Raw genomic sequence first — 26,083 nt, forward strand, 5'->3', positions numbered from 1 at the left:
TAATACTATCAAAACAGGAAAAAAATACTTTAAGTCAAATTTCCAAAACTCGGAAAACGTCCCTTAAGCTTTTACAGTATGAATTACTGACTTGATAAGATTGGTTTTTAAAACAATCTTCTTACATATATGTTTGTGTGTGTGTGTGTGTGTGTGTGTGTGTGTGTGTGTGTGTGTCTCTCAGTTTATGCCCACCTATTAACAAACAGACCTTTGGTCACCCACTCACTCACAGGGAGGTTTTCATTCCCCAATTACAGTCATAGGCAGAAACCAGGAGGGTTTAACTTAGGAAGAAAGAAAAGGGATAAGGAGAAATATGACCAGATCTTAATACCCTCTCCTCCCAGCCCTCCCTTCTCCCCGGTCCCGGATTCCTTCCCTGCCGCCTCCCCCTCAGGGCACAGGGGAGAGGCAGGGGGGGGTTTAGGGTCAGTTCCCCACACGGTTTTTCTGCCGCTCCTTCCTCCTCAGGGTGAGTTCTCCTCACACTCTCCATCTGCTCCAACGCGGGGTCCCTCTCACGGGAGAGTCCTTCAGGAATCCCTCCTACATGACTGCCTCTCACAGAGGTGCAGTCTCACCAGAACATCTCACCACGGGCTGCAGAGAAGTCTCTGTTCAGCACCTTTCCCCCTCCTTCTTCACTGGCTGTGGTGTGTTTTCCCTGGCATTCCTCTCTCACTTCACCCTTTACTCTGCTCTGCAGATCCTTTTTTTATATTTTTTTTCAGTTTTGTTTTCCCTTTCTTGATTATATTACTCACTGAGGTGCATCCAACTTCCCCTACCTGCTCAAGAATGGCCAAAAATGGAGAGACACATTTTCAATCATACAAGCAACAAGGATAGTAACTTCAAAAAAGCCAAGTCATAAATGCAAAATATCAGAAATCCCTGACTACATGGTCAAATTTTGTCTATATGCTCAGAGTATGGAACTCCAAGTGCTGTAAGGGAAGGATCAATCTTTATAAATCAAATCTTGGCATTATTAAGACTCCACTAATTTACAGTTTCTGTTAATTGCACATATGCATGTTTGAGAGAACAAAAATCTGTAGCCAATTTTTTCTATCCATACTACCTGATAATGAGATGATTACTTAATCTCATTAAAAGATGATATTAATGAATATTACACACCCAATATCATTTCCTTCTTTGGAAAAAAACTGTCTAGCCCAGACAAAACTACAAAATAAATATCTAGAGTTTCAAAATGGCAGTAACACTGAAAGATTGTTCCTTAAGGAAGCAGCTTATGTTCTCATCAGGATAGAAAGTGTTTTCAATTTGTATTTAATTACTTTTTTTTAATTACTTTCTTTTTTCCAATCAACATGTTACTTGAAAAATTAAAATTTAACACAGGTTAAAAAGTTACAGCTAGGAGTACGCATCTAAAATGCACTACTGCTACCCACTTCTCATACTAATACTGAAAACTGTTATATCTCTCAAGTACTTCCACAGTCATTTAAATTACTAAAATGGACTCCCTGCTCATTTCCAACTTACAGGATTCTAATCAATACTTTGAAGCAATATACCACAGTGAAGACGACCACAGCCTTTCCATGATCACCATTTCAGAGACCAATTTTTAACAAATTAGTGTTAAAGTACATCAAACGCTGTATACAGCTGCATCCATCCTGTTAAAGTACTGAAACATCTGTAAATATCACTGTTGCATTTAGTATTTTTCAGCAGCCAGTTTAACTTATTCATACGTCTAATCTAAAAAGATAGGAGTATGTTGGCCCACTAGAAAGTTCAGATGAGACCAAATTTTATGTACTTATGTTAAATTCTGATGTTTTTAAAATGGCAGTGTTATATTTTATTGATATTATGTAAATCTTGCCTTTCTGTAACAAGTGAATATTGAAATCCCACATTTCACATATGCAAGAATTAATCTCATGATAGGTTACTGCAGAGGATTATGTCTATTCAGAATCTTCACAAAAATGTATCTTTAAAGAGTTCACTAGAGGCAGAGTGAAACAGAGTCAAGCAACAGTAGGAATAAGCATATGAAGATGAAAGCCGTATCACAGAAATTTTAACTTGTACACTAACAGCAAAACTATTTCAAGTTGGTTTCTTTCACATTCTTTCCTAATGCTACTCCTCAAGAGATCCTCAATGGGTCTGAACTTCTTTCCTACACTAGCTGTACATGGAGGTTTAATTGCTGGATGGCAGGGAAGGAGCCAGAACAAAGAATGAACAATCCAAACAGAGTGACGACTGAAGCCATGCACATGTCTCAAAAAAATTTAAAAATTTCCAATAAAGGAAATTCAGTATCTTCCAACAGGCTGAGATTTTGCAACCAAGAATGCCAAGTCTCCTTTTCCAGATATCCTAAAGGTCACACATACAAATTACAAATATACGGGTCTTGTATGACATTTCAGTCCCAAAGTTACAATAAAGTATACCAGCAGCCTCACAGGAGCACTTAGCACCATGTATCAGGAAGCCACGGACCAGTATTGCCAGCTGCTTCAATCCCTGACAGAAAAGAAACAGCACCAAACAAACAAGCATCCACCCCTGGCCCCCCCCCCAAAAAAAACAAAATCCACAAAAAAAAAGTAAAAAAACCTCAAACCAAACCAAACAAAGTAACTGAAGCCCCATTTTTTTGTGACTGTTTCAGAAACAGGGAAAGAAGTTGGCATAGGCTGTTTAAGAATTAGTGTCATGATGTATCTCCTGAGACTTGTCAAACAGGTGGCATATACATGGTTTTAAAAGGAAAATTATTAAATATAAGGTAAGTTGGGCTTTTGAGGTTTTTTTATTTCCCAATTAAAAAGATAGTGGTTTTGAATACTACAATGAAAAGACTAAATGCAGACAGATGTAGCCATGATAAAGAGCATATCATAAATACTCTTCGTTTTAAACAAAACTTGTTCACTTTTTGTCTCCCAAACATTTCACACTAATCCTGTCTCATATTATAGCTTCCTCACATAGCCAAAGAAAGCCAGAAGTACACTTTATTAATACCTGCCTTTGTTTCTTAGACCACATACTAAAAAAACAAGCACACTATAAATTAATAAATTTAAGTAGAAGTAAATCTGTATCATCTCAGTGTCATAAGGCAGTTTCAATTTCTTTGACTAGATTCTCAGGATAAGAACATACTAACAGCAGAAATAATGCTATTCATGGAAACACTATGAAAATAAGTACATTTTTTTACTGTTAAATTCTTATACATAACTCACAGAATTATACGTAGCTAGAATTTCCTGCTCACATACATATTAATGGCTTTAATCTGTTGAGCAACAGATGTCACCATGAGGAATTATCCATTAAGTTTACTGTTCGAGGACTGAAACAGTTCAAGCACACACAAAGAAATAGGCTCCATAATATAGCTGAATATGTGAAAATTCATCTCAACCTTACCACAGTTGTGTATTTATCACATTTCCACTCTTGTCTGCAGAGACAGTTTTGAAAATATGACCAATATGCACTCAAACCCAAGAAATCAGAAGGCACATAAACTACACGGTTTTCAAAATGTGAGGAGTTCAGTGTTGCTTTCTTTTACAGGAAACAGGGGCAAGGGAGTAGGCAGGGGGAAATCAAAAGCACCAGGTTTGATGTTGGGAAGAGCGCAGTGGGCAACACACAGATGAATATAATCAAAGTACTGCCATTTATTGAGAGTAGCAGTAGCCCTTTTATACACAGTCAGGCTGATAACATAATATATGCATATTGCTGAATGCTACAACACATTCTTCATGTGCCACTGCGCACTATCTAGCTGGTTAAATACAACTGTTTATGTGCTGTCTTATGTGATGCTTTCCCATCCTGTTATTCTTCTTTTCTGCTGCCAACTCCCTTATCTTTTGCCCGTAACTGATCTTTTAATAAACTTGCAGCTGGGCCCTTAGCTCACTCTAGCTAAAGCTAAATAGTCAGGATTGCTCACATGTCTATTTCTTCCACAAACTATCCTAACCTTTTTATTTCTCTTCGCACAATTTTTATATATCTTGACTTTGCAATATTAGCTTAAAAACAGTGATGGGGACAGCTACTCCCACTCACTACTTACAATAACTAAGTTAGGATTTCTATACATCCACTGTTTACTGCTGGTTTTAAAAACGGTAAAACAGATTCCGCACAACTACTTACATGATATAGTACTAAATTACATCAGACTTAATCTCTGATAATCACTCTCGATTAGTAGAACACCTGCTATAATATCCTGGATATACCACTGTTCAAAGGGCAACACAATGGTAGTGAGTGTACCTCATACAAAAACTGTGTACTCCCATTAACAAAAAGGTAACACAATCACCATTAAAAAGAAAACTATTTCCACTGAAACAGTGCTGCACTATCTTCATATATACACCTTTTGACTAGGATTATTTGGCCCAATAAAGTTATACACAACCCGTACACAGCCAGTTCAACATCTGCTGGATTATAACTGTCCAATTTACACTACGAACTCCCTGTTTTTGTTCTGATTTGCCAAAAACTAGTTTAAATCTGCCTTGAGAAGCTATTCTCTTTTGCTATTGTAAACAAGGAAATAATTGGTGGTTAGAGAGAAAACAATATACATAATCTTCATCACCGTGGATAAAACAGAGATACCACAAAGCTCTTTCTTAAAATAGTACCTGATCAGTACCTATTAAATGAGAACCATTTGGAGAAAAAAGATGTTAATTAAAAAGGTCAGGTTTGTAATCAGCAAAACACAAATACTGAGAGATCAAGTATTAGAAACTATTTTCCTTACACAGTATAAGTGTTTACCTTTGCAACTCCAGCCCTATGAGCACCTTGTGATTCCATATATGCTAGATATTTGTTGAAGTCTCTGAATTCATCCATCGAAGGCCTGAATGTCATGATTTTGCAGCTTGGGTTTGGAGGACTATCTGAGGTGACACCAGCCATTGTGGTTTACTTTCAGTCCAGCTTTAAAAAAAAAAATTAACACAATTTAACATATTTCTCATTTCCTCCATCTTCAAAATGCATGCAACCATGCTTTTTATGCTACATACTGTTACCATAACTTTTGCTTGTATGTGAGTATATTAGCCACTAATTTCCTTAGCTTTGTGGCCCTTCTAACTTGGTATGAATCATGGCACAGGAAATCTGCATGTGGAAGATGTCTTTATGTCTTTTCACGTTTCACTTTCTTGCTAGTATTCTAACACTTACCCCTGCTTTTCAAATCCTTATTTTTCCTCCCATTTTGCCTCACCACGTTACCCAGCACGCCACTCTCCATTCCTAGCACATGTATTATTTTTTCCAGACTTCCAAGTTCAGTAACATCTTACTCCCTTCCTACATTACATTCCACCCCGGTTTGAAATGAAATTAACTAGATTTCAACAAATCTCCCATTCTAAAAGTCTGTACCACTTTATTTTGGGCATACTTTGAAATATCAAGTCCATATAGGCAAACACACCTCATAACATACAAGTAGGATAACTTCCCTCAGTAGTAAACATGTGGTTTATAAATAATATACCCTTCTTCAATTCCCAGCCACTAAAGTTCCACATATAATCTCGCTACTATGAGCAGTCCCAGGAAAATGAAACTATGGATTTAGAACCAAGTGAGAAGACTTAATTGCAGTAGACAGTACTAACTGCTTACACTGCTTCACTGACAGAAAATTGACACTGGAAATATAATTAAACAGGGTATTTGATGTTTCTGTACAAGATCAACTTTCACACTTCTACCTTTAGATATATTAAGTCTATACATCAAATACACATACACACACTACCCACCTCTAAAAAAGAAAAATCTCTTTTGGAAGAGAGTCCAGCGAAAGGCCATGAAGATGATTAAGGGACCAGAGCATCTCTAGTGAGACTGAGACCTGTGATGGGTCAGCCTACGTAAGGCTGTGTGGATATTAAGACAGAGACAGACTCCTCCCAGTGGAAGTGTAATGGGCAAGAGGCACAAACAAAAACACATGAAACTAGGCCTTAACATAGTAAAAAACTTAGCATGATCTGATCAGATATTGGAACAGAGAGCCAGAGAGGCTGTGGAGTGTCCACCCTTGGAGATATTCAAAAGCCAGTTCAGCACTATCTAAGCAATCCATTTCAGCTAAGTCTGCTTTGTGAGGGGAGATTGGACCAGACAACTTCAGAGGTCCCTTCCAGCTTCCACACTCCTGAGCTATTTGTACCCATTTCAGCTGCACAGCTAAACACACAAAGCCAAAGTTATAGCTACAAATTAGTATTAATTCTGCCAATTCATACATGTGCATAGTGCCAGACATTACCTACACTACATCCCACTGTATAACAGATCAAGCAAATTTCAAAAAGCATTTATATGAATTAATTTATCAATTAGCTTAATCAGTTTCTCTGTAAATATATTAAATAATACTGCTATTATGGAAAGCAATTTTTAAATGGAAATCTAGTAAACATTTTCATCCTGGTTTTGTCTGTAAGTATATAACATAAACAAGCATTGTGCCTTTATGTGTTTCTACATCCCTCATGCTCTGTCTTCCATAACTTTTATAATTAAATTTGTCTAAGGTCAATGGCTCCAAGTCTGAAGGATAACTGATTTCTTACCCCTTTTCATAATAAATGTATGGAGAGAAGAAAAAGCCACATTCAAGGGATTAGAGAAAAAAGCTGCGGAATTATTACTGACAGCGTCTGATTTGAAGCAACAGGCACAACAAACTAATTATAACATCAATTACAATAATTACTATGAAAAAAATCTTCTCAACCAAGACATGTCATAACAAAAGTATCAGGTTTTAATACCTGACCTGCTTTAAATACAACAAAACAGCAAGCAAACATGTAATTACCAAATTAACTGAAGATACCCTAGCACTATGCCACAATGAAGAAATTAGTTAATTTCAGTAGTTTTAATCAAACTAAATGGCTATTAAGCCACGCTAGTTTCCACAATCACAAATATCAGCCTGGCTGCTAGATTCCTAAAATCCTGTTTCCAAAACATACGAAAGTAAGGACCCTACTAGATTATTTTTTCACATCTGGAACTAAGGCAAGGCTCGAGCATGTAACTGCATCGTACTGTGATGAACCTGAAAATTTCTCACAAGCAGAATTAATAACCTTCAACTAATCATAAAGATGTGTATAGCACTGCACAGGCAGAATTTTGCTGAGCTTCACTGCAGTATGAAAAACGTAAATCCTATCTTTCACAACAATTTTTTTCTACCTGCTTCCATGGATGTAGAGTCCAGCTCCCTACTCAATGGACACAGAGTCTGGTCAGCTCTGTTACTTTTGGTGGAAATAAATTGTCCAAACCATGCTCTTTTGTTATCCTTCCTCAGTAAAGAACAGCTTCTTAACAACAACTTACAGGGTAAAACAGCTCTTTGATAAGCTTGTTTGTAAGAACACTCCTTGAGCAGGTTCTACTATATAACCTCTGTTATTTAGTTGGCAGACCGTAAGTCTGCCATTAGAAGTTCATATACTTTCTGTTCAACAAGGATATTTATTGTACCTTTTCATCATAACTTAAGACCTTTACAGCTATGGTCTACCGGTTGAGACTTCTTAAAATCATTTCAGAATTTTATCAGATGTGGTAATCTTCACTAAAAATGTCAATCTAAAACAGTAAGCACCAGTACTGAGTTAGTTGGTTTAAATTCACCACAAAAAATAAGCTATGCTACTAATCAACTGGGAAAAACAGTACAATGTATGTATATAATAGAACTGTATGTTTCAATACAATTCTATTAACTTCTAACACACTGTGCAGTTTTCTCAAGGACTTCATGGAAATCAAGAGTCCTAGATACTTCCTCCAACCAAATCCTACTTTGGCTTTTTCTCACATTCAAAAATTCATTTATACACTGTCAAATCACTAAAATAGTGTCTAGTCTAATAAAATAGTTAAGAGGCCCTCAGAGGTTCTTTTGCAGATAAGACCATAACTACCAAGATTTCAATTAAAATGTGCAGGACACTAGTAAATAGTAAGTTATAGACACAAGGTTGTTCACAATGATCTAGAAAAGCAGATGGTAACTGGAATAAATGGGATAATAGATTCCACTCAAATTCACATTATTTTGATGAAATACAAACATGTAACTTGTCCAAAGTTGCCAGCTGAAGAGACAATAGCTGGCTTAAAGAATTATTTAAATTTATAGGCATTGCCAGACCTTGTCATGACACCTTCACATCATCAACCAGGAGAATTTCAATGCTGCTTTGTCTTAATACAGATAAGGACAGGCTGGATAAATGGGCCAAGGCCAATTGTATGAGGTTCAATAAGGACAAGTGCCAGGTCCCTCATTTTGGTCACAACAGCCCCAAGCCATGCTACAGGCTTGTGGAGGACTGACTGGAAAGCTCTTCAGCACAAAAAGACCTGGGGGTGCTGGTGCACAGCCATCTCAACATAAGGCAGCAGTGAGCAGTGTGCCCCGGTGGCCAAGAAGGCCAGCAGCATCCTGGCTTGTATCCGAAACAGCATGACCAGCAGGAGAAGGGAGAAGGAGATCATGCCGCTGATCTCAGCACTGTTGAGGCTGCACCTCAGATACTGTGTTCAGTTCTGGGCCCCTCACTACCAGAAGGACACTGAGCTGCTGGAACATGGCCAGAGGAGAGCTACCAAGCTGGTGAGGGGCCTAGACAACAAGTCATACAGGGGGTGGCTGAGGGAACTGGGCATGTTTAGTTTGGAGGAGGCTGAGGGGAGACCTCACTGCCCTTTACAACTACTGAGAAGGAGGATGTAGGGAGGTGGGTGTTGGCCTCTTCTTCCTAGTGAATAATGACAGGACCAACAGTAGTGGTCTGAAGTTGAAGCAGGAGAGTTCTAAGTTAGACATTAGGAAGAATTTATTTACTTAAAGAGTGGTCAGGCACAGAAATAGCCTGCCCAGGGAGGTGGTTGAGTCACCATCTGTGCAGGTATTTAAGAAACATGTAGATGTGGCACTTCAGGGCACGCCCTGGTGGCTGAGATTGTACCAGTTTTGGTTTTTTTCTTGTTCTGTGTGTGAATGGTTGGACTCGGTGATCTCAGAGGTCCTTTTCCAGCCATGATCACACACTTCATTCTATATGATTGTTTGGTAAGTGCAAAATCCACAGGATTGTTTCTGCTATATCCTAAGAAAAGGACAGGCACTCTGTACACCAAACAGCAATTGATTCATAACTATCCAAATTAGTACCAGGAAGCTACAATTTCTAGCTCACCCCTAGCAAAACAGCAGCCTGGTTTTTGTAATGCCTACACTTCTACTGTACCGTTAAAGCTGCCAGGATAGTAAATACAATTTTTTGGTGGAAGAGCTATCTGTTAAACACTGTTCTTCGAAGCAGAATATTTCACACCCTCACAAGAACACAGAATATATTATCCTCAGAATTGGAAAACATTTTCTAAGTTTCATTTATTTGATACTTAATAGAGAATCTCAAATACTAGCAATTGTGTTTAATCAAATTACAAGCAGGGCTCTCATCCACACAGCTACAGAATACTCTTATTAAAAATACACCAGAAAAAGAGCATGTTAATTGGTTAAAATGCAAGAGCAAACTTTAGTCCATAAAATCAAGTTTCAGTATTACAGTATTCTCTCTCCACCTTAACACTGAGCAATCAGATCTTCTCTGAAGATCCCTTTCTTTTCACTTCTAGTGGAAAATGAACTGATGAGTACTTTCAGTGCCACCCCTCACCAGCAGGGAACCAAAGCTTCAGGCTTTAAACTGCACAAGTCTTGAAACACTTGTTCTTCCAAGAAGAATTGTGGGAGGCATCTCTTGACTACCAAACGGTGTTCACTTCGGCCCCTGTACTGAAAGCACTGCTAAGCAAGACAGGGAAAAAAAACGCAGCCTGCTGTGTCTGCTCTACTATATAAATAAAGTGATTAAATAACATCTAAAAGGTCTGAATAACTATAGGCCCTGTTTGTCATATCTGCATCTAAAATAAGTGCATTCATATTTTGGAAGAGCAGATTATTTTATTATTTCTGTGTGTTCAATATATAAAATACCATTGTCTAAAACCTTTAGTCAACAACCCAAAATAAGCAAATTACATAGAGCAAGCTCTAGTAAGTGAGAAAAAGAAGGAAGGCAGGAAGAAAACAGAGCAAATATTTGGTGGTCATCAATTCTCACAAGGCAAATCAGGAGGCATCACAACACACATTTTTACCTTCTGCCTTTTCTTGCAAATTTTCACCCATTTTAACATTTGAGAAAGAATGAATTCATTCTAAGAATTTTTTTCCTAAGTAATCAATAAAGAGAAACTAAATTAGTCCAGAGAAAGACATGCACAAAAAGACAAAGCATTCGTTGAGGATGATCTGAAAGAAAATACAATCCATTTTAAAACAGGAGTCAGACAAAAGTTTTCACTATAAAAAGACAAGACAGAGTGTTCACATTGTAAGTGAACCATAGCTACCATTTTTTAGGAATCATTCAATAAAAACACTTCATTGAGAAAACTCAAGGCAAAAAACCCTCCCTTTTCCACTAACATCCTATTCAAATATTAAAAAAACCAAAAAACCAAAAAAAAAAACGGTCTAAACAGAATTTTACTTACAACATAAGTAAAAATTCCCTAAGGTCATCCAGTAGCTTTTTTTTTTCACAGCTACGAGCAGATTCACTTCTACATTTTTATACGTCATTTTTTGAACATTTTTTGCTAACTAGGCCTGCCTATATTGTTTGATAAAGCAAATTCAAAGATGTAAGAATCTGCCTTAGTGCACAACCCATTACTAGCTACAGAATTGACTTTCAGGTACTTGGAAATATAAAGGCATAGTTTACATGTCCAACTATTACTAAGCATGTAAACAATTACTAATGTAAATTGGTTTTGCATGCTTATGTTTGAAACATTCCTTTAATAACAGTAAGCATGCATGCAAATTATGTCTGGCTAGTTTATGCATCTGTCTTAGAAAAAGAATAAGATCCTATTTATCAGAAATTCTGTATCTGTTATTTATGTTATTTGACCATATTAACTGTTCAAATAAGTGTATAGGCTACAAAGTTTTGTATGTGTGATATGAGGCACTTGTAATTCTAATCCTAGGGGTAAGCATGTATTCAAACATCCAGCAGTCATCAGGAAGAATGGATTTAGTTAAAAAATGTTAGAATTATTTAATCAGTTACGAAAACTTAAGAAACCAAGTATCTATGTAAGTAACCATGTTCTGAAGCACCTAAAACCATCCCAATTTTACTAGAAAGCTGTAAGTAGTAGTTTGACAAACTTCATTTTAAGTCTCCACCTGTCCACTTGTCACAACTCTTGCAGCTATTATAAAATAAAATTTTTAAAAAAACCCAAACACTAAATATGACCTATCTTGAACACAAGTATGAAATCCAGCATCCTAGCTGGAAGCAGCATATAATAGCCTTCAGCAATAGCAAGTCAGACCTACCAAGTTTCTACAGGTACTAAAAGCAAACATCTAGGAAAAAGCAAACACAGGGGTATCTTACAATTACAGTTCTCCAGAATCTCAGTCTTTGGAAATGTACAGGTCAAGGAATCCTTAAACAAAGAATACTATTGAATTTTGTGGACTTGGATGGACTTTTGTGCACATGGTTTCAAGCCTTTACAGGCCTTTAACATCCAAAATATTTCAGGACCAAGTACTCCACAATAGACAATATAATATGTGATGCACCTTCCTCTGTACATTTATAATATTTCACGCTCCAATTTCATCTGACTTAGCATGTGCACACTAGGAACAGTTAGCTATCTGCTTGTCCTCACCTTCAGACCATGTATGGCTTAGATTTCTATCATGGTGTCTAACAGACATCTTCTTCTAAGCTAAAGACTCCTATGGAAATGAAATTTCACAGAAATTATATTCCCTACTTCTGATTGTCACTGCATCCTATTTCTGAGTTTTTACCAGTTCTAGCAAATTACTTTTAGTCAGAAGAAAGGAGTACCAAAGCTGTAAGCACTATTCAAGATACAAGTCAACCATGAATTTATTCGACGATATAACAATATAAAATTTGGATGTAGTTCTTGTGGACATGAGAAAGAAGTTTGGCCTAGGTCAGTTTGTAAAAAACTAATTTATAAGCACCCACAAGATCCAAAAAATAACCATTGCTAATGCAACCTCTAATGTTGGTAGGGATGCAAACAGCAGGCAGTGGATGTAAACTGATTCCTGATTAAGCACTTTGAAAAAGATCTGCTAAATCTCTCATTTCTTCCAATAGGTACTTCTTAAAAAAGCTCCATAACTATATGGCATGCTGTTAACTGCTTTTACAGATTTCCTCCCAACAGCTACCCTTACAGGGTAGTTTTCACAACTCCTTAACATCAAAGCACATGGTCTTTTCATGGATATCCTACAGTAACAGTGATAATATTTTTCACATCACTACATGGCAACTCCCTTCTGAACAAAGACAGGGAAAAACAAACAAACAAACAAACCTGTAGATGCGTCTCTGTAACCTAAGAAACAGAGTGATGTCTTTTTCCCTCTAAAGATGCTTACAGTTCCCTGAAAGTATATTTCAGTATATGTGGCAAGGTCCAGCTGCTATTAACCGTCACAGTAAGCATTTCCCCTCTCATAAAAGATATTGTACTTCAAAGATGTCATACACCCTACCCTTACACCTTGTTCTAAATTACCATAAATCAAATACCTAGTAGCCAGGGAACAGTCATGCACTTCCTGTCTTACTGCTGTTACGTCTCAAAGGATGCACACAGAATTGAATCAAATGACAAAAAAGCACAAGCATGGTATATTCATACTGCACTTCTGTGGTCTGCTACACTGCTTAGAATAGTGGAGCAAACATCTTTTGCTCAACTCACATGACCCAACTCCAAACTGATCACAGGCCACTGAAGTGGCACACCATTTTAACACCAGAGGCAGACCACTTAAAATGAACTCACAGGCTACTATCTGAGAACGACATGGCACTAATCCACAATATTATTAACAAACAATATTATGTTATAATATAAAAGGAACAAGAAGAAAGGATCAACATTATGCTCCTGTTGAACTTGCAGCTCTGCCGTCTTGTATCACTTTGCAATGCAGAAAGTCCAGTGAAAAACTACAGAGTTAACATTTGTACTGTAGGAACATGCAAAGATTTGTCTCAATAAATCCAAAAGAGATTTCCATGGGACAAGAGAAGAACATTGTGAGCTTACATCTGTCATCAATTTAAACATAAGTTATCTACAATGCTGAAGGTGACAGTCAGTTAAGGAAAAGTTTTTCCTCTCATAATACCTAACATTGTTCCAACTTTTAAATATTTTTACTGATCTCACTTTTGAAATATTTGTCATCATTTATTCAAATCAAATACTCTGAGTACTTCCCCCTGGAATCAAACCCAAACATGAAAATTTTGATTCCTAAAACTAAGGGAGTTTTATAAACCCATATTTCTACACCATTATTCATAGCTCAGCTTACAAACTTCTATACATTTCCACCATTTTAGTTTTAAATTAAAACTGCCAAAACAGTTTATGTTTATAAAAAAATTCACCCAGCTCCAAAGCTACACATCCATTTACCATTGTAGCAACTTATCAATTATGTTTTAAGCAAAGGAATTTACTGTGAAAATGAACAAAATCTGACCAAGAACAGTAATTTTTGTCATACAGCATCTATTACGAAGAAGAGTTTTAGAAGAAGAGCCTCTGAGACTTACCTAGGTCTTAGAGAAAGATGCCTGCCAATAATTAGCATTTTGATTTTATTTGACAAAACCCAGTAGGAAATCATAGGTCTACTTAGCTAAATCACAACAGCCTCAATCGAATTATTCTACATTTTTACTGGCAAAAATAAACTGGAACATACTCTGTTTGTGACACTACCCCATAATAACCAAAACAGCCAATGAAGTATCCTGTCATGTCTGAGAATGAAAAAGTAAAACTTATTGGAACAGACATCAATAATTTTTCAACAGTTTTCACATGAAAACGTGTTTTGAATTTTAAGTCTTACGATTTTAAGACCTTAAGTCAAAAACCCTGACACTTTTTCTAATCATATTTTATATAGTTTTCCGTTTTTAGGGTATACTGTCCAAAGTATACTGCCACAATTTTAGATGTAAACAGAATTAAGGATTTAAAAAAAAAAATGTGTCTTTGTGTAATACAGCAGTAGGACTACTCATGCTGACAAAGTTAACAACTTATCCACTATTTATCACTCAACGATACTAAACCAGCTAAATAAAGTTGGAAACTTGAATAAAGTTTCAAAGTGCAAGCCCGTAAGAGAATTAATTCTGACATACTATGTGACCTAAAGTACATCCCAACTCTTTATATCCTAAGATAACACTGAGTGTTTATAGCGTACTCTGGACTTCCTATCAGGAAACTGTTATGAACACCTTCATTATGTGATTTGATTACACAATTATTATCTTCCAAGTATAAGATCCTGAATTTCCTCTAAGGTAAATAAATCAATCTACAAATCTTAACTAAAATCGAGAACACATCATTTGGTCATTTTGAATTATAAAGTATTAGCCTATCAACTGGAGATTTTTTACTAGGTAAGCATTAAAACTGTAACATTTTGGAATGTTATCTTTTGAAGCACTTGTGATCATACAGAGAACTTGAAAATGCCTTGTATTAGCAGAATTTCAGTAGAACAAACACTCTGTACTTGAAGCTCTATGTATACTATAAATGTGTTTCAAAACCTACTAGGGTGGGGGTTTTTTAGTTAATGTTCAGGAGTAGGATAAAAATACCACAAAACAGATTTGACCAGAACTGACACCACTGCATACCCCATTCACATCTTGTTCAGCATCATACTGATATGAAACATCCCCTCAAAAGACATCTATACAAAACACTGAAAAATTAAAAGTGAATTAACTGCAGAATTAAAATGTAGATCAATCAAGAGCTTTTTAATCTAAGGAAGTCCTAAATCAACTCAATCCAATATTTTAAATAAAGTTAGGTATGATCACCATATTTTTTTCAAATAACTTCCATACTTGTTCACATCAGCAGAAGATTCCAATAATTAGCACACAACAATGCAATTTTCTGATTTGTGTTAATTGTGCACTTAGATTTGGTGCAGAACTGTCTACCTTTTTTGTTTTTAATCAGACCAAGAGACACAAAATTCTGTGCTCAGTATTCATTAATAAAGACTCAGAATTACAGGGATTCTTTTTTTTTTTCCAATTCATAACTCTATCATTTACAAAAATAGAGACCAAATCATATTTTATTTTTTTAAACAAACAGTGACTAAAAGTTTTTCACTCATATACACTGACTCCAACCCTGACCTAATGGCTATTTAATTTTGTCTGCCTGTATGGAGGAGACCTATTGTTTCCCAGGTCAGTCCGTAGGGAAAAAAATCGCTTGTTTGCACATTTGTATTTACACTTAGCTAAAAGAAAACCATAAGGTGCCAGCAACAAGGAACATCAGCACAACTCCAAACCAAGGCTGAGAGAAAGACAAGCATGACTGGAGGTGGTTTAGTTTACTCTCAAGTACCAGAAAGCAGAGCATGCTTGTGTTTCCCACTGTCTTGCATTTGGAAGGTACTTCTGTGAAGCAACAGCATCAGCTAGTTATTCCAGTTCACAGGGAAACAGCAGCAAAGCCCAAGACAAATTTTATACCACAGTCAATGTCCTGATCTGAGCCAGAATATAACCAATTTTCTTTCTGGCAACTTGACTTGTCAGCGAAGTCTCTTAAGTAGCTGCACTTGCTGATATTAACAGCATATTTATCAGTCAGTGACTGCTTCTAGAACTCGGTCTTTATAGATATTGATGGAGTGTGCAGATTCAAGGCCACTGTTGAATCTGAAAAATATCTTATCCTTGGGAAACAAAAGGCAGTAAAGGAGTCACACCTGCGGCCATCCATGGAAAAGCAGACCAGACAATTGACTCAAAGAAGTATTTCATCCCATATGCACCATGCACAGTATTAATCTGAGCGACCACAAGGATCAAGTTCTTCTTCATCCATGGCCAGCATCCTGCAAGGACTCCGTCCGTTCTTTGCAAACATTTGCATATATTTTATTATTTTCTTATTCATCATTGCTATGTCATTAAAGTTTTATAGTTTAGTTTCCAACTTACAAATCCCTCTCCCTTTTTCTCTTTCCCTTCCCAGAAAGGGAAAGGAGAGGAGCTAATAGAAAGCATCTGTCACTTGTTTAATTGATGGCCCATTTTACACTATTTTACATCTTGGCTCATTAAGATGGCAAACAAAAAATTCACTGTAGGGTGACACAAAATAAACCAATTGCATTCAGCTGCTGGTAAGCTTCCTTCTAGTGGAAAGTGTTTCAATTTAAACATTGCAGGTTTAGCAGCTACCAGTTAACTTGCTGCTGCTGCTGCTGCCAATCTGCCAGAAATGGGTGCAAAGAATCAAATATCTGCAGTTTAATAATATAATATATAAATGCTGCTTATGCTCCAAGCATTATGTTCTTTAAAAAGAGTAAAAGAGAGTAAAAAATATTTCTGGAAACTTCTCATTTCAGATTTGCCAGTAAAATTAACTGCAGAAAAGGCTCATTAATAGAAGACTATCAACATACAATAAAGCCCTAATGCCAAAACTGACACTGACAGTGTGGAGCACTGTAGCCACGGACAGATGTGGAAACGGTGCCCGAGTACTCTACTAGAAGACAGCTTTAAAGTCTTCTTTTGATACTTCAAAACTGCTAATTTCCAGGAGCGCTTCAACGACACTCAGAAACGAAGGAGCTGTCTCACCGCGGTCGTGGAATTTCATCAAAGCCCAGAAAGACACGGCAAGAGGTAACTTTATCTTTTACTCTGCCCAGCCACTGCCAGCAACCAGGAAAATCGCCGAAACCACCGACTGCCTTGACCCAGAACCGATGGGCACAAACGGGAACACGAGAGGTGTTTTCCCGACACCTGCCGCTTGCGTTTCCCCAGCCCAGTTCCAGCCGACACCCACGCGCTCGCACGCCCGAGACCCCAGACCCACTCCATCCCGGCCGCGAGTGGTACCGACCTCTTTCGCACCTTGCCGGGGGCTGCTGGGCGGCAAAGCGGCCGCTCTGCCCCCGGTCCCGCTCCCCGCGGCCTGTCCCAAGCACTCCCCGCAGCCCCGCGATCCGACGCAGCCCAACTCCGTTCCTCCCGGCCCTGCCCCACCGCTCCCCGCCTCACCGCCGCTACCCCCTGGCCTTCCCTCTACCCTCCCGCTCTCCCCCTGCCCAGGCGCACCCCGCACCTGGCGCACTCCCTCCGAAACGCCCCACACCTCCACCTCCTCCTCCTCCCCTGAAACCCTCCGCCCGCTCCCCTGGCCCTGCTCGGGACTCACCCCGCACCTGTCCGGGAGAGGGTTAAGCGGGCAGACACCGACAGAGGAAGGCGAGGAGAGGGAAGCACCGGCAGGACAAGTCAGGGCAAGTCAGAGCAAAGCAGGGCAGAACTCCGCTCCCACTCCTCTCCTCTCCGCGCCGCCTCAGCCCTCAACCCCTCGGGGCTTTTCCCCCAGGTACCCGCGGGGCTCCCCGTCCCCTGCGCGATGACAGCTGCCGACTGCGCATGCGCGGGGCCCTCGCACGCACAGGGAAGGCGCGGAGAGGTGGGGGGGGGCGGAGCGAGGCGGGGCCGAGGGGAAGGGCACGTGACCGAGAAGCTGCTCCTGCGTCACGTGTGAGGAGTGGGCGGTGCCGCTCGTGCTTCCGCGGGGATGGCGGCCGCATGAGGGGTGGTCATGTGGGGAGGCTCGAGCCCTGAGGGCGGCGGTCACCGGGCGTGGGGCGGGGCGGGGCAGTGAGCGTGCGGGGCAGTGAGGGTGCGGAGTAGTGAGGGTTCGGGGTAGTGAGGGGGCGGGGCAGTGAGAGTGCGGGGCAGTGAGAGTGCGGGGCAGTGAGGGGGCGGGGCAGTGAGAGTGCGGGGCAGTGAGAGTGCGGGGCAGTGAGCGTGCGGGATATTGAGGGTGCGGAGTAGTGAGGGTGCGGGGCAGTGAGGGTGCGGGGCGGCGAGGGTACCGAGTAGCGAGGGTGCGGGGTAGCAGGGATGGGGAGTGCGGGGCGGCGGGGGTGTGATGTGGTGGGGGTGAAGGGCGGTGGCAGTGCGGGGCGGTGAGGATGCGGGTGGCGGGGGCGCAGGGTAGCGGGCGTGCGGAGCTCCGGGGTGCGAAGCGATAGGGGTGCAGAGTAGTGAGGGTGCGGGGCGGTGGGAGTGCGGGGTAGTGAGGGTGCGAGAGGACGGGGGTGCGGAGAGGTAGGGGTGCAGAGTAGTGAGGGTGCGAGGGGACGGGGGTGCGGGGTAGTGAGGATGCGGAACAGTGGGAGGGCGGGGCGGTGAGGATATGGGGGTGCGGGGTAGTGAGAGTGCGGGGTGGCGAGGGTGCGGGGCGGCGGGTGTAAGGGGTAGTGGGGGTGTGGGGTGGTGGGAGTGCGGGGCGGTGAGGGTGTGGGGTGGCGGGGGCGCGGGATAGTGAGGGCGCGGGTTGGCGGGGGTGCGGGAGGCCGCTGGCGGCGGTTGAGGCCGTTAACGGTCGTCGTGCCCTGGCGCTGTGGGTCAGCGATCCGGAGCGGTCTGTTGTCGCTGCGCCCTCTCGCACCCACGGGGAGCGCTGCCGTTGCCTTCCGCCGGCCGCGGCGTCTACGGGGATACACGGGAGGAAAAAGTAAGACTTGAAATTACCTCCAAGGGCGGTCTGTTCACCTCGGCGATACTTAAGAGACTTTCTGGTCCGTGGAAGAGGTGGATCCGTCAGAGCAAGCTGCTAGCTCGATGAGATTGTCTCAGTCTCTTGAACCATCGCCGTACTTCTTCAATCAGTTTTACTATCTAAACGGGCTTTTGCTTCCAAAAACTAATGTTTCTGTCAATGATTCAGCCCTAAAATGCTGTAGGTTAGCATGTACTTTTTAAAGTGCCACAGTACAATGTCTTTTCAACTGTTCTACTTGCTGCTAAAATAAATCAGGTTTGTTTGTTTGTTTTAAACTGTGTGAGATGCTTGGATTTTTCTTAGTTATGTCTGTTTACCTTTCATTTTAGCTTCTGGTTGCTGTGCTAAAGAAAGGGAAAAGTTACCAAAAGATAACAGGACCAACCAACTTCAGGTGTGCTTTTTCAAGCATACTCTGCTTTGGTCTTGTACCACTCAGAGTGAAAACTTATAGTTAATGAAATCTCAATTTCTTGTACTGGAGTTTATGGTTGTCTTGTCCTAGCACTGTGTGTTTCGAAGGAAGCTCCATGTTTCCTATCCCCTCCCAATAGGTAATAGTATAGAGCAATAAGATCACACCCAATCTTAAACTTGTCCTCTTATACCTGCACAAACCCAGATCCCTCAGTTGTTCTGCATGTCATATCCTTCATCCCCTGACAATCGTGTGGCCTTCCACTGGGCTTGTTTAAGTGTGACTGTGTCTTTCACACAACAGGGGAGCCAAAAGTTGGACACAGCATGGCATTTTCACCAGATTGGTTTAAAATGTATAATTTTTTGTTTTAAATGTAGGTTGCTTCGATCTCGTGTAGCATTTATACTACAAAAACTTTTCAGAATTTTAGAATTTTGACCAGTTTTGCGTAACATGGCAGTAGTATAGCTGTATAATGTGACTTGAAGAAAGCACTCTTGGAGAGTTCCACTGCAATACCACTGAAAACACATCAGATGGCAGCAAACACAAGAAGCAAAGCTCTACTAGCCTGAGGCGAAGCTGATGACAGAAGGACAGATTTTGTCATGTTCCGGATATTGTTTAGACTGCACAGGTTGCTGCAATTTCTGTACAATGCATTGAGTTATAAATCAGAATGTGAGTGCTGCCAGTTCGAATGAAACCCTGACTGAAACTTCCTGTAGCCTGTTTAAATAATAGTGTGCTAGTTAGCATTTCTGTAGACAGAGGAAACATTTTTTGTTAAAACTATGTATCTTTTGTCAATTGTACATCTTTGTCATCCTGTCTTCATCTTAAAAAGGTTGATAGTAATGTGCAAGCTTGTCCATCTAAAGAATCTAAAGGTAAACAGTGCATGGCACCTGGCAATATCTATCCACAACTCCTGAGGTAACTGGCAAATGAAAGTCACTTTCCATCATATTTGAAAAACCGTGGCAGTTTGGTGAAGTTCCCACTGACTGAAAGAGGGGAAACATCGCCCACGCTTTCCAAAAGGGAAAAAAAGGAAGATGTGGGGAACTACCAGCCAGGTGATTTCAACTCTGTGCCCAGGAAAGATGATGGAGCAGATCTTCCTGAAGGCTCTACTAAGAGACATGGAAAATAAGGGGGTGGCTGGTGGCAACCAACATGGTTTCACCAAGAGCAAATCAGACCCGACAAACTTGGTGATCTTTTATGATGAAGTCACAGCATCGCTGGACAGAGAGAGAGGAAATGAGAGCATCTGCCATGGCAGCCAGGGTGGCCAACCAAATCCCAGGTCCATCAAGCACAGCATTGCCAGACAGCTGAGGGAGGTGGTTGTCCCACTTTACTCTGCACTGGTGCAGCCCCATCTTGAGCACTGTGTGCAGTTTTGGGCACCACAGTATAAGACAGACATAAAGGTACTGGAGAGTGTCCAGAGGAGCACTGTAAGGTTGGTGAAGGGATTGGAAGGAAAGCCATAGGAGGACTGGCTAAAGGCACTGGGTCTGTTCAGCTTGGAGAAGAGGAGACAGGGGACACCTCATGGCAGCTCACTGCTTCCTCACAAGGGAAGGAGGAAGAGGTGCTGACCTCTGCTCTTTGGTGAATGACGATAGGCCCTGAGTGAATGGTAGGAAGATGTGCTGAGGGAAGTTTAGGTTAGATTTAAGGAGAAAGTTTTTCACCCAGAAGGCAGTTGAGCAGTGGAACAGGCTCCCCAGGGAAGCGGTTATGGTACGGAGCCTGCCTGAGTTCCAGAAGCGTTTGGATGATGCTCTCAGGCAGCTGGTGTGATACTGGGGTACACAGGGACAGGAGTTGGACTTGGTGATCCTGATGGGTCCCTTCCAACTCAGCAGATTCTATGATTCTACAGCTCTATCTACCTGCACTTGTGCAAAGTGTTGGACACTGTCATGCCTAACATCTTGGTCTCTAAACTGGAAAGATATGGATTCAGTGGAACAACCACTTGATGAATAAGAAACTGGCTGGATTTATTTTTAATTTCAGTTTCAATTACACAACTCCTGACAACGATTTTTAAATTTATTTTATTTTAATGCAATTCAAAGTACTGATCCTGTCAGAGCTCGGAGCAGCAATATGATTTCAGAACTGTTGAAGATCTTGGAACATATCTCCCAAGCAACTCTTGAAGATTAGTATGTTTCTGGCCTCACATGATTTCATGCAGTTGTTCCTAGACTCATCTGTCCATCCCATTAACAGAGCTACAGTAACATCTACATCATCAGAGTACCTTCGTGACTTCCCCTGACTTTTTTTTTTAGTGTTGTTTTTTTCTATCTGTAAAACAATGAAGAATTGCATTTGCTGTACTAGGATCAAGCAAGGATTAAGCTAGTGTCTAATGTGCAGAATATTAATCTCAGGTTGCTAGATTTTGGCCATTAAAAATGCACAAAGTAATTTTGTCAAAGGAAAAAGACTGAACTCAGCAATGGATTAAATACTAGTTGCAGGCTGATACATAGGATTCACAAGTTATGAAGGAAAACATTGGAGGGTACATTGTGAATGCTGTTTTCAAAAAAGTATGTGAACACTCCTGAAAATCTTTTTTCTGGTCTTTCTGTTCTCATGGCATTTAAAAACTGAGCTTCCCATGCTGATTGATTTTTATTATTCTATTTCTGCATACCCATCCCATATCATATTTTTAATTAAATACCTCTACTTTCCCATCTGAACTCTCCATCCTGATAGGTTATTATGAACCGTACCATGCTAATTTCATACTGCAATAACACAGGTTTCTGTAATGACAGGAAGTTGGAATGGGGGATGGATTTGGAGGGGTTTTGATGTTTTCCCCCCATTGTGCAGTGATGGAATATATATATTAATCTTCTGGATGTTGACATGATCTATATCAACATATAAGGTTTCCAAGGATTGAGTTTTTGTTGTTTTTTTCTGCCTTGTTTTATAAGATATAGAGGGACTTTCAAACATTGGTCCAGGGTTATGATGACAGTTTAAAAGACAGTTGTCCAAGGATTTTAACTTGAATTACATCAGTAATTGCACCTATCCAGAGGTTATCCAGGGAAAGATAAGAAATATGTCTTTAATCAGCTTAATTCTCTTGCATTTCTACTTTTTCTCACAAATGTGCAGAAGGTGGCAGCGTACCAGTTTAACTCTAAATTCCCCTTTGCTGCTCAGTGAGATGCATTCAAAGAAGAATACAATTGCTCTGTCGTTGATGTAAATAAAAATCCTGGCAAAATGGTGGACTTCTGGAATTACCCTCTGAGAAATGATTCTGAGACAAGGTTTTAAGCACAATGTCTGTCCATTTTCACTGCAGCAGGTTTGTGATTTAGCTGAGCTCTGAGAGTCTTGTATGCAGAACAGACAATCCCAGGATAATCACAAGGTGAAGGTGAATATTCAAAAAAGAACCAAGAATATGGTGTTTATTTCATTTTTTAGATTTCTGACAAATCCATTTTATTGGGGCTTGTACAGCTGCATTGCTTCTTATTTATTTAACCAGATCAAATCTGAGGACTGCAAAGAATTAATTATAGGGCCAGAATCTCAAATTAGAACTTCAGTTAAAATGAAAAAGCCAGCTGGCTATGCAGGTTTTTGAAAGCAAACACTGCTTAGTGTTACTGTGCTCGTATCTTTTATTTTGTTTTTAAAAGAAGCAAATTCATCATTTGATCTGGGAGCCTATTACTACAAGAAATACTCCTTTCCAGCTGATCCATGGCTAATATGTTTTTTATTCCTTTTTCTTTGTGTCCCATTTATCACTTCAGCATGCTCTTCCATGTGTTGCAAAGTACAGATGGTGAAATGCTTTGGGTCATGCAGTGTTGCCTGTTAATTCTTTTGTGAGCTGTGACGCCAGCTAATCCCCATTTTTCAGTTTCTGATGTGTTCTGTGCAATCACTTTCTTTTAGGTTAATCATTGTGCCCGAGATAAAGAATGGTTCCTAACAGCTAAAAGTCAAAAGTGCTAAGCCAAATTGTTCTTCCACAGACATCCATGCAATTAATTGACTTCACTGATGTTAAAAAGAGTAGGAAAAAAGAAAAAATAGCCCACTGTTTCACACAGTGATAAAGCCTTTACAAGGACTAGAAATTTATCAGACAGCTAATTTATCAGAAATTTATCAGACTAGAAATTTATCAGACAGCTAAATCATATACAGAATAATGTGTGCTTCAAATAGGTGGTCATGTGTACCTGACAGGATATTATAGAATAAAGGCAAGGAACAGTGAGTGATGGAGAAGCAAACAACGTTTGTAGGGGTGACAGAGGTATGAAATGACATATGGTGTGGCAGTAAACATAAACAAATATTCTTCTGGCTGAAGACTAACGGTATGAAAAGTATTAACCTGGGGGAAGATGGTAAGGAGGGGATGATGCTCCTAACTTAATTGTAGCACTGGTGCAGTAGACCAGTTAGAATAAAACAGTAAGATTACTGAAACACACACGCAAGTTGTGATGCTGAGCTGCACCCAAATAATGTGCTTTCCAGAATCTAACTCAGAAACAAAACATGACATTCTGTGAATTTCAAAGGCATATCCAAACAGAAGATGAGCCTTCTCACAGTGTATGGTGTCATTCTTTGCTACTACACTCCAAATGTAGTGGGCAGTGAGAGGCATTTGTGTTGGACACAGGGTGTATTTCGTAACATGGCTTAGGTCAATCCAACATCTTGCCCCATCAGATTGCATTTATTTTGTGTCCACCCCAGCGCACACAAACCCCCACCCACATGCTTCTGTCACTTACCTTGCTTCAGCTCTGGAGCTTCCTAGGCACCCCATCTGAGCAGACTCAACTTACTAATCATGTGACTAGAAAAAAAAAAAAAAAAAAGAGTGGGAGATTTTCTGGTAAATTTGTAGGTTGAATGAGTATATATAAGGTGCCTTTCAGTGCATAGACCCACATCAGAAAGGCCCCAGGCATCTGATGTGAACAAAAAAGTATGTGCAAAGAGGTTGTAGTGAGGTGGGTGTTGGCCACTTCTCTCAAGTAAATAAGGGGAACAGAGAAAATGGCCTGAGGTTGCACCAGGGGACGTTTAGATATTAGGGGGAATGTCTTTACTGAAAGCAGTCAGGTGCTGGAATGGGCTGCTAAGGGAGGTGGTTGAATAACCATCCCTGGCAGTATTTAAAAAACATGTAGGTTAGGCACTTAGGGACAAGATCTAGTGGGATGGTGATTTTTGTTTGTTTGTTTGTTTATTTTAGTTTGCTGTTGTTGGGGTTTTTTTGTGTGTGTGTATGTTGATGGTGAGGTATTTTCCATCTGGGACAATTCTTGTATTTTGGTTCTTTTCTGCTTCCTTTTATTGCTACAACTTTTTATTTGTTTGTCTCCTAAGATCTTATTACAAAATTTAAAAATAAATTTCAAAATATCTCTTTTCTGAATAATTTATCTTTAAATTAAAGGAGTTAAACTGCCTTTAGCATATCGGAGATAGTGCTAAGAAATCAGATTAATGAAATGAGTCTGACACCCTACAACTACAACTGGATAAAAGGGGCACAAGTGCCATCATACTGGTAGGCTGTACTTCTCTGCTTTACAGTTTAAAAGGCATTCTGGAAATTCCTACATTCTTTAGAACAAGTACTGTTAACAGTATCCAGCTGCTTATAGAAATACATTTTTTCTCTTCCATTTTTGGTGTTCTTACTGGGAGAGACAACACATGAATATACTTTGAATTCAACAGAAATTAAGTGAGCTGCTGTGAGCTTCCATTTTCTCTAACATCACAGAATGCCAGCATTCTAAACACCCCTACATAGCAATATTTACTATACCTTGCCACATTGCTAGTGATTTGCAGTTGCGTTCACACAAAGAACTTGGTAAGGCACGAAAAAAAACCCCAAAAAACCCCAAACTAAACAAACAGTGAAGGCAACCTTACAAAGAGATGGGACACTGACAAGGCACTGGTAACACTGAGTATCTCTTGTAAGACCTCATAAGACTTAATCAAATTATTCCAGGACTTTTCCCAGCATTTCTAGAAGGGACCCCATTTTGCTACTCCAAGGTGAAATGAAATACAAGTTAAGTTTGACAATTATGGCAACTATCTTTCTTCCAGACTACAGTAATTGGCAGTGTAAGAGAAAATGGCAAGACATGCAGTTTACAGACTATGAAGCTGTGGAACAGCCTACTCCTGTGTGTTGGCAAAAACCTGTTTTAAATATTTCTCTTTTTGGAGAGGTAGGAGGAATGCTGAAAAAAAATACTGAATAACTTGCTCTTGTTTCTATTTATCTTGAAAGTAAGAGATTTCATATTAATTTGCAGATGGTTTTTGAAAAAGTGAAATTCAAGTGTTTGAGGACTGGCAAAATGAAAACTCCTGTACAATAAAGCCCATTTTCCCCACACCAGCCAGCTATTATAGCAATTAATTTTCTTCCCTGTTTGTCAGGAATTTATGCCAAAAGGGAGGATTTAAATTTTTTCCAGTATCCTTCCTGTTATTTTTTTTCAACTGAATATCAACAAATTTTGAAGTAATCAAGTCCATTTCATAGGTATATATGTTTTACAAAACGTAATGTTCACTGTTAGAACAAAACACCATATTTCAGAAGAATTTGAAGATGTTTTTATCTTGCATGATTAGATAACTTACATGCTCTGATAGCAACCTCTCTTGAAGTTTAAAAATCTGGAAACACTTGTTTTATCAGGTTCT

The 26,083-nt window shown here is 39.9% G+C and overlaps 1 protein-coding gene across 2 annotated transcripts in view; it reads right to left on the reverse strand.

The window, feature by feature from the left end:
• The window catches only part of KDM4C (lysine demethylase 4C), a 242,846-nt gene extending 225,075 nt beyond the window's left edge, over nucleotides 1-17,771 (reverse strand). Inside the window, exons 1-2 of one of the 2 annotated variants that reach the window (XM_071732156.1) lie at nucleotides 17,531-17,771; nucleotides 4,831-4,995 (exon numbers count right to left, since the gene is read on the reverse strand). In XM_071732156.1, coding sequence (XP_071588257.1) covers nucleotides 4,831-4,974 — 144 coding nt within the window. In that variant the 5' untranslated portion in view covers nucleotides 4,975-4,995; nucleotides 17,531-17,771. Of the gene's footprint in view, nucleotides 1-4,830; nucleotides 4,996-17,523 lie in introns of both variants that reach the window. The other variant, XM_071732155.1, reaches the window with a different exon arrangement.
• Between the last annotated feature and the right edge of the window lie 8,312 nt (nucleotides 17,772-26,083).

Source organism: Heliangelus exortis, chromosome Z (assembly GCF_036169615.1).
Source record: "Heliangelus exortis chromosome Z, bHelExo1.hap1, whole genome shotgun sequence".
In the NCBI taxonomy this organism is placed as follows: Eukaryota; Metazoa; Chordata; class Aves; order Apodiformes; family Trochilidae; genus Heliangelus; species Heliangelus exortis.